General features: G+C 39.1%; 1 protein-coding gene across 1 annotated transcript; it reads right to left on the minus strand.

Moving 5' to 3' along the window:
• Positions 1-1,817: 1,817 nt before the first annotated feature.
• On the minus strand, positions 1,818-4,450 carry LOC138010246 (TNF receptor-associated factor 6-like). The gene is made up of 3 exons (XM_068857180.1): positions 4,446-4,450; positions 3,447-3,680; positions 1,818-2,301 (listed from the first exon to the last, which is right to left on the minus strand). The coding sequence occupies exons 1-3, from the start codon at positions 4,448-4,450 to the stop codon at positions 1,818-1,820; spliced, it is 723 nt and encodes a 240-aa protein (XP_068713281.1).
• Between the last annotated feature and the right edge of the window lie 5,634 nt (positions 4,451-10,084).

A 10,084-nucleotide genomic window follows, 5' to 3' on the forward strand; every position in this document is an offset into this window, starting at 1 on the left:
GGTGTCTTTAAGAGACATTTGGTTAAGTCAGAAGCCCATAACGAACCGTAGCTCCATCAGTTTCTATCACGACGTTTTCACAGACAGCGATTTATTCTTATGGGTTGAATTTCTCCCGAACGTGCCCATTGACAAATCACACGAAACTAACTTGACGTCATAGCGTCACCGAACTGGAGCTGTCTTGGCTTTTTTTTGGCGGAAAAGGTAGTCTAAAATAGATCGGTCTGTAAAAATACCGTGAAATAGTCTTAGGGTGCGTTTCTTTACGGGATTATCCGAAAAAGGCATCATTGATCCAACATGACTTGGATCACGGTGCATCAAAGAAATCCTAGAGTGGATTCTTCGGTTCCTTTGATGCACCGTGATCCAAGTGATGTTGGATCAATGATCCTTTTTCGGATCATCTCCGCAAAGAAACGAACCCTTAGTATGTGAGTTTTTCGCCCCTAGTCATGGGTTCCTGCTTAAATTTTCCAAATGAGTGCGAGGATTACTTCTATCTTTCGTCTAAAGATTTTTATTTATGTAACTTTACAAAATGAGTGGTGGTCCTCGGGGGTGGTCCATGGATCGGGTCCTCAGGGGTAGCCCATGGATCGGGTCCACAGGGATAGTCCATGGATCGGGTCCACAGGGGTGGTCCATGGATCGGGTCCACAGGTGTGGTCCATGGACCCGGGCCCGGTTGTTCAAAAGCCGATTAACGCTAATCCCAGATTAAAAATTTAACCGAGGAGTTATTTCTCTACTCTCAAATGCTGTTCAACGCTGATATTCGGCAAAACTTTACATTGGAAGAAGTCAATCTTGAAAAACAAAAAGAAGCAAAAGAAACTTTCACTAAAAAGTTGAAAACTTGAAACAAAAGTTTACGCTAATCTTGGATTAAGCTGATCGGGTTTCGAACAACGGGGCCCCGGGGTTCATGTTAAGTAGTAGGCATCCGTCAGTCTCGAGAGACTATGGAGATTGCACCTGTTGAGGGTCAGTCCGTGGTGGAGCTGCAGCGCCGGCTGTGGCTGTAGAGCCAGATCCTGGAGCGGCAGATCCTGCTACAGTTGGTGCAGGTGAAGATGTTATCGTCCGATGGTGCTGGCTCCGCTCTCTGGCGTCTGCGTGCTCGCCTTTCCTCTCACTGCTCTTCACGCTTCAGCTCAGCTGTCTTGATGGCCGACCTGATGGTGGATTGCCAATTGCTGCGGTCTGCTTCCAGCGCTTCAAGTCCTGCTGGAGCAATGCCACCCGCCTTGAGGTCGCTTGCACACGTCTTCGTAGCGGAGTGCTGGCCTACCCGTTGGTCTGGAGCCAGTGGCAAGCTCACCATACAGAATACCCGTAATATGTTAAGGTTAATATTTACAAAAAAATTACGTAGTATTAAGAGTAGCGATTCCTTGAAATAACTAAATAGTTAGAACTTCCAGGGATCATATTACTCCCCTAGAAATTGCAAAACAAGTAAAGCCAGTGTAGCTACGCTACATGTATTGCAGCTCCCAAATCAACCGTGTGAAATGTACAATTATGGCCTTAGAAAAAGGCTTCGGTCCCTATAACGCATTGCACTATTTTAACTCTGTTTGGGCCAATAGTTTTCTTTAAAAAAGAAAAAGGTCGGGCAGAACTAATTGAGTCTCTCTATAAGAGCACATCTCAAATGTATCAACCAATTCTACTTTTTAAGCAGTTAAAATAGCATTATCTTTTCACAAATTTCCATTGTTTTAGGCACTACGTTTGTGCAATCTATAACAAAAATGAAGTCTCTTAGAGAAACATTTTACTGAATTACGTGGTGGATGTATTGATCATTACCGTGAAAACTCTATTTTCAACAACAATGTATTGTCCTTCACATATCGAGGACCAAAGAACTCCTGGATTCGAGCGAACCTTTCATAGCCATACCCAGTGCGGCAAATGGCCTCGTGGGGCTGTTGGAAGGCCAACAAGTTAGGCTTTGCTTGTATGATCCGACTGAAGTCGCTACGGGCTCTTGAACCACTCCGATCTAAAGCGCTAACAGTGATTGTCCCAGAATAAGGCCAATCTAGGAGATCGTCGAAGGTGCTTTTCATCAAATGAATGAAAATTGCCACATGGGTTCCTCTTCCAGTGCCGACGCCGTTGGGATAGATTCTGATGCCCATCAACCTTTCAAAACGATAACTGTACACCGCATCACTAAGGATAGGTGTTTCATATCGGCGATGTTGAGAAACCTCTCCGATTTCCATGATAAAAAATGTATCATGTGCATTTCCCATTTTCAGAACAGCTGTCTGCGGATTTGACCTGCAAGTAATTTTTTGCAGGCGTTAGCAAAAAATGAAAAAAATAGATTAATGGATGTTTTTATCACACTTTGAAGCCTTTGGGGATCTCTTCACCAAGCCGGAGTTGTTCGAATTGGTGCGTTTTGCGAAAATCATACAAGCGCCCTTTGCGAATAGGATTCCATCATAAAAAGCGCGGAATTAGTAAACACCAGGCATTGTTTGTTGAAGATTAAAGATGAATAGCGCCAGAAAAATAACTATGCAACGGCTAAGAGCTGTCAAAACCGACCGATTTATCGGATAGATAGTGATTCATCCAGTGGAGAGCTTCCCTTGCCTCCATTTTTATAGTAACTTGCCCTCGATCAGGATTTGATGCAACTTTACTACTAGTTTTTTGTAACCCTTATACTTTGGCATTTCCTCCCATCACTTGAATGAAATTAAGTTCCGCAAAAATGACGTTATTTTAAAAAGAAAATTAGCTGCTCATTGAACGGGATAGCGCATCCTGTTGAATAAATTATACTTTTCAGAGGAGGTTTCAGTTGGGTTTGATAGCTTTCATCCACTGGCTTGATAGCGCTTCCGAAATTTTAAACAAGCATGATCAGACCTAGAGGAATGGTGACATTAGCAGTGACATTGGCTACAACTTCCTGCACCCTATAAACGACTTATCGACGACATCAACAACAGACTGACCTACTTATTTTAACAGTACTGACAATACACGTACAGATTTCAGAAAAAGACGGCTCAAAACGCACCAATCACTTGGTTATACAGACAATGGCATCAGGGCTTAACCGACTGTCGACCAAAAACATCACGACTTCGTTGACCAATCACATCAATGCCAGACTATTTATAACATCTGCGGACGTTACACAAATCATTTAACTTTGAAAACGACTTTCGGCGCCCAGCTTGTACAAACACCAGTTGTTACCTAAGACAGTCCTCGTCAGGATTACACTCACTCGCTTAAATAACTAAAAAATAATTATTAACTAATAAAATTTATTATTATTATTATTATTATTATTATTATTATTATTATTATTATTATCATCATTATTATTAGTATTATTATCATTGTTTTGTCGTTGTTCTTGTTGTTGTTATTATTATTATTGGAAATTCAGAAGTGCCACTTGCCTCGTGAGTTGCTGATTCCATTGTTTTATCTCCTCTGCACCGCAGGGATGCTCTGTGGGATTGTCCTCGTTCCCCACAGAAGACACTAAATTGAGATCGCATCGCTGGACACCCGAAAGTAGAACTGGCATCTGTGATACTGCATATCCGTCACGTTGTTCCTGCACAGGAAAGCATGTCACATCTTCTCGGATGCGCTGTCCCACTCCTGCAGCTGTCTCATGCGGGCGATCGCTGTGAAATAAAATCAAAGGCTCCTGTCAACCAGATCATGGATTAATTGGATAAGAAATATGAAAGGTTCCTAAGAGCTATCCTCATGGTATTACGTAGGCATGCACCTTCTTTTTTCTGCGGTATTGTCCCACGCACGCAGAAACGACCGCGGAGTTATGTGCGCGCCCACGAGCACATAGTCGTTCCTATTTGCTTTGAAGAAACATGGCGTCTTCAGGAAATACTTGTCCAAAATTATTTTTCCAGTTACAGTAAAGAGAAAGCAATACTTGTGTTTTGGAATGCTATAGTCAAACTTGTACAGACATTAATTTTACAAGACTTTTAATTCCTGTAAGCTGCCAAAGACATCTATCTGCAGTTACCAGTGCAACATTAATTATTCCTTGTCAAATTAATTTGACAAGGAATAACCAGAAAAGCAGCGAAATGGAGTCAGAAGTACAGTGCTTACCCTTCAGTCTCAAGAGTGACCTACTTCAAATTTTTTCTCACAATATCAATACTTAATTAAGAGGAAAGGTTATGCGAATTAATAAAATGATGACTGTCGGGAATTAAGTTTTTATCTTCAGCAAATTCTCCCAACTAATGGCATATGAGAATTAATGGAGATCAGTGAGGAGAATTTGCACGTGGAAACTGAGGCCTGAGGAGTTCAATACGATCCAACGTTTGTAAAATTGATATTGTACATGTTTGTCTCAAAACCTTTACAAATTATTTCAAGCAGAAATCATTGTGCAAAGGGACATAACTTACTTCATATTGTGAATTTACTCAGCAGCAGTTTTTGATAGTCTTTTTTAAATCAAAGTTTGATATTTTCTGACATGTAAATAATCTACAATAATTCAAATATTTCTAAAGTTGTGAAATGAGCTTGCACCCTACGATTGTTTTATATGTTTGTGGCGAAATTTCCATATCTTTTTTATGTTTTCAAACAAGCAAGTGGGGTTGAGTTAGCATTTTTGAATTATTGGTATGATTTAGGGATATTCTGCAAGTGCCTTTGTGCGTGGAGCCGAAAAAATGGACTATTGTGAGCCCGCTTGCCATCTGGCCTAGGCCAGTTGTTCGAAGCATGCTTAGCACTAACCAGCGTTAAATACCATGGAAACCTACAGGTTGTGATTAACAATTATTCTATAAGTTGTGATACCTCTTAGTAAACGGATAGCGCTACTCAGGATTTGAGGAACCGCCCCATGGTGCTGACCTAAAGGATCGTGTGCTCTGAGTAGGAGATTGACCATCGGGGGAATTAGCCAGATATCTGTGAGCATGTCGGGCTATTTACTTAACTAAATGGCACTGTGTTTGTCCCTAGTTATTGAAAATGGTAAACAAAAGAATTTTAAATAAACCTGTACAATATACATCTTGGCCATCGAATGTCGACTGCGAACGAACTTTCTAAACTTAAGGCGCGTTCTTTTGGTACTATTCCGGAATAGGAATACACGGCATAGACAGTATTGGTGTCCTTTTGGGACCTATTCCGTTTTCGGAATGAATAGAATAATATTCCGTTCATTCTGCTTCCGATAAAAGAATGAACGGAATGACCGAAATACGGTTCACTCGGAATAGGCAGAATATGCGTTCTTTTGGGAAGGTTTTGGCGGGAAATGATGCGCGGTCGGCACGGCCGGCAGCTTGAAAATTGTAAAAATTTAAATGGAATAGCGATTCAAATTGTCTACCGTAGATGCGGGTGTGCTTGACTTCTCTTCTGTTTCTTTAGCGGTGCTAGAACAAGAAGAACTTTCAGTTTGTATTTGTGTTTGTGCCCTTGCCTGGCCAAAAGAACTGACATTAGCTTTAAATTGGTTTCCTCGACAAACCCTTGTATCCGAACATGTTTATGCTGCCGTCCTGCAGAGATGCAAACCTATGGAGATCTAAAATCTGGAGATTTTTTCAACTTTATTAGACGAAAGCCGTGTCAGCCAATGTAAAATTTGAAAAAGAAAACAAACAAAAACCCTCTTAATACAATTTCGATTGTTTATTTTCCATAAGGCCGCTTGTTTACAGAGAGCAGACGACTACTATTCATCCGGGTATTTTCCTCGGACGGGCACTATGGGCTGATAGTGTCTCTCCGCGGACGAACACTATCGCGTCACGTGATCAATTTAAACCAATAAGAATTGGAGAAAATTTAGTGGTGAACTATAACGGTGGATATTTACCGAGCCGCGAAGAGGCAAGGTAAATATCCAACGCTAGCCACCGACACTGAGGTGAATAGTTGTTGTAGTATATACTAAAACAGTGAGATAATATACAGCACAAAAAATTAATTTGGATGTTTTCTTCGGGTGCAAATCGGGACGCCATTTTTTCCCGAGTTGCTCGGAGGTAAATAGCACAGGATATTCGGAGTTTGACGAGCCAATCAGCGCGCGCGTTCAAAGCTATCCACTGTTTTAGTATATATATATACTAATTAACAATTATTTGCCGAAGGCTCAGTGATTATCGGTGAATATAATTGTTTTAGTATAAACACACAGGTGATTATTTCAAAAAAGAAAAAAAAAAAAACATTTCAACTCTAAATCATCTTCACTTACAGTGGCAAAACGACTACTGGCAGCCATTTTGTCCGTCGAGGTGATTATCGGCTGATAATCCGAGATCGCGAGCCAATGAGAGTGCGCAATTTTCTGTAATCACCTGTGTATTTATACTAATGGTGGACAGTTACCTCGCCGCTTCGTGGGCTCGGTAAATATCCAATACCAGCCACCTTCTCTTCGATGAATAGTTGTTAACTATCAACTTGCGAGGCAACACAACAAACACAGAAAAGATGAAACCACCGGAATCTCAAAACGAAGAAACCAGGAAGAAACATTTAACCTCGTTCCCTGGGTCTCTTTGTTGTTGAGGAAGGAGGCAGAGAAGGTAAACCCTGGGAACGAAAATCGATTTTTAGCGAAAATGACGCAAGTCACACCCATTTAAAGGACCTGTTTTGGTAATTTGGAAAAAAGGAAATCGAAATTGCACGTGAAGAAACGTTAGGAAGATCTGACCGCCTCTTTGAAAAGGAAGGACTGAAGGAGAGGCAGACCCGCCAGGGAGGAGATCGAAAGACTGAAAGTCGAACTTTGCAAGGACAACATAGCTATTTCAATAGAATTGTAGGTAAATGGAATTCTTTACCATTAGAGCTCAGATTAGCCCCTTTGGCAACTTTTAAACATGTTGTTAAGAACTTTTTGCTATCATAAGGTGGGGGATTTGAAAAAAAAGTATTTTAAAGTTAAATGGTTGTTAAGATGTATTCTTATTACAATTTTTAGAATTGCTTTATTATATAAATCTTATGGTTATACCTTACTAATATTAATTTATTAGCTCAGCTTCTCGGTGATCTGTCTAGTATGGAGTGTTTGATTACTCTTTTACACTTATTAATTTTTTTAAATTGACTTTGCTTTCTTCTGTTCATGTTTAATACATATAGTTGTTGCCATTAAATTGTAGTAAATAAACGGCTGGAAATCGAGCGTAGTAATGATTATGCTAATGATTTTTAAACTTAAGCACAAAATCTTGATTTGTTTCATGGTTTTGCTCGGAGGCAGTGCGGCCCAGATGTTAATTAAGGTGCTTGCCTCAAGAGCAGAGATCCAGTGGTCTACACTTGTTCTAACCACTCAGTGAATTTGTCCCTGTTAGTCCTTGGTTCAACTTCTTTGCCCCACTTGTAAATAGTCAACTGGTTTGCCTCCGACCAGTTGGGATTCTTATAACTTGTTGCTATTGTTCTGTTCTATCGTTTCGTTGATTGTGTTTTATTGGCCCTTAAAAGCTTGTATGGGCAGTGGTCAATTATCTACGTATTTGTATTTACACATTTGCTACACTTGTTTCACACCACAATTACCTTAAAATTTGCTTCGTCCTCAAATTATTGCATTGCTTAAAGCTTGGATTTTTGTAACTACTGAGTTACAACATTAATTTGGCAGTCAGTGTGAACTAAGTTCATTTTTATGAAAGTAAATACAGTAGTTTAAAATGCTCCATATGTAGTGCCATTTTCCTGACAAGAAATTTGATTTGAAAAAAAAAAAAGACATGCAATGCAATAAAAAGACTGTTGCTTTTCCTTTATTTGTAGACCAAGGAAGTAAAGGCTTGTATAAACTACTTCAATACATGACAGCACTCAACGGAATTCCACCACTTGGTCTAGAGAGAAAGATAGATGTAGAGTTTGATGACTATGCTTCATTGTTTTTCGCAGAAACTTGCATGAACAGGAGTTTATACACTACACATAGCTTTTATTCTGCCATGGCTTGGCAATCCACTAATTTCTCTCGGTAGAGCAGGCCTCATTTGCTCTTGACGACTGCGTTGGGTAATAATTTTGAAATTGTTTGGCACAATGGCCGCCGAGCTACACAACTCGGTAAATTTGTTTGGCACAATGGCCGCCGGGCTACACAACTCGGCAAATTTGTTTGGTACAATAGCCAAAAAGCTGCATAACTCGTTAGATCTGTTTGGTACATTGCATAAGGCCAACGAGTTACAACAGCTAGCATGTGATTTTGTAATTTTTTTTATATTAACAAGGGGAAAAAAAAAAGGAAACAACAAATTACATAAATAATCAAAGGTAAAATGTGCACAGTGACCAAAGGATCTTAAGGTTTCGAGTTGGTCACTTCCATGTGTAACTAACTGGCGTACAAAGACATTTACCTAAACTTACAAGAAATGCGTAACGGAAAAAGGAAAATTAAAAATGTATATCTTCTTTCATACAATTTCATAGAGCAAAAAAAAAAAAAATTAGAAACGATTATTGACAGTGACGGCAGGCGTCAAATATTATTCATTGGGTACTTAAAAGGTACAGTATGTATTGCTTATAGCCTATTATAAGGGAGTGTTTTTAATTTAGAGGGAATGTTTTCCCAGACTTTGGATCCAGCAAAAGCCGATAAAGATTATGGTTCAATACAAATCTAGTGTTGTAACTATGAAGCTCGGTGGCTGGGGTAAGAGTTCCTTTGAATATCGTTAAGGGACGTTTGATGTGTTATAATATTAATTATTTTATATATGAAAAGGGCTACTTTGAATTTGTAAATGTTTTCAATTAAATGAAAGAATTTCTAAAAGACTGAGGTATGGCACGGCATTGTCCCTGCTATTAGCAAAGAACGTGCTGCGAACACATTTATTCAGTAATAGTTTTAATTTTATATAACCTGGTCTTGCAAGCACTACCCCAGCTTGTAATACCATAAGTTATATATGGGTAAATGAAGGAAAAATACAACTGCCTTAAAGTATGAAGGTTTAAATAATATCTTAATTTATTCATGATGCCTACATTTTTTGCTAGTTTGTTATTAACAATTATGTTGAATCTGGGGTCCCCAATGTAGGTTTTGATAAATATAGACACCTAGGTATTTTATTTGACTTTTGTATTCAATATTATGCACCTAGTTTATACTTCCACTAGATCTTGAAGATGAGATTAACCATATAGTTAGTCTTAGCAAGGTTTATGGATAGCTTGTTTATGATGCAGTACTAATTTCAGTTCCTCATTTATGACTGTTTCAAGATGATATAGCTTATCACTTGTGTAAAACATATTTGTGTCATCAGCAAAGATTCGAAATGATTGTTTCTTGGAACAATTTGGCAAGTCATTAATATCCCGGCGTAGCTAATCGAACGAAACCGAACCAAAAACCAATCGAACCCAATCCTTCGATTGGAGTTCGATTGGTTCGGCAATCGAACATAATCGAACTGGAACTTTTTTGTGAGTTCGATTAAGTTCGATTACCGAACCCAATCGAACTCAATCGACGCGATTGGTTCGATTTTGTTCGGTAGAAAAACAAAATGGAATACAACATTGATAAGCATTAGTACCCATAGCGGTACCGTGAATTTGAAGAAAGTTCTTTCCGTTGAATTGGAAAGAGTTCTCTTTAAGTTCTCTTAGCATTTCTTTGAGATAGTTAGTGGGAATTGGAGGGTTATTTTTGTGAAAGTTTTCGTACGCATTGCATAGTGTAGTGATTCCCTCTTCTTGCGGTATATTTGTATATAGACTTGTGACATCCATCGTTACAAGTAAAGTTCGTTTTCCCATCTTCGTGTTTTCAATGAAGTTGATAAAATCTGTGGAGTCTTTAACTAAGACGTTTGTGATGTGGAAAAAGGCTGAAGTAATCTGTGTCAACAAATGCTGATATTCTTTCTGTAGGCCCGTTACAACCAGAGTTTATTGGTCTCCCTACAAGAGTAGGTTTGTGAATTTTAGTGAGGGTATAGAATTCAGGTATTCGCGGTGGATTTGGTGTTTGAGACAACCATTGTTTAGTCATGTCATCAATATAGTT

Source organism: Montipora foliosa, chromosome 7, assembly GCF_036669935.1.
Source record: "Montipora foliosa isolate CH-2021 chromosome 7, ASM3666993v2, whole genome shotgun sequence".
Classification (NCBI taxonomy): Eukaryota; Metazoa; Cnidaria; class Anthozoa; order Scleractinia; family Acroporidae; genus Montipora; species Montipora foliosa.

Bases quoted from the DNA above. Each gene is read 5' to 3' on its own strand.
- LOC138010246 (XM_068857180.1), bottom strand. The intron at 2,302-3,446 runs GCAAGTGGCACT...AATTACTTGCAG, and splicing joins TGGAATCAGCAACTCACGAG to GTCAAATCCGCAGACAGCTG.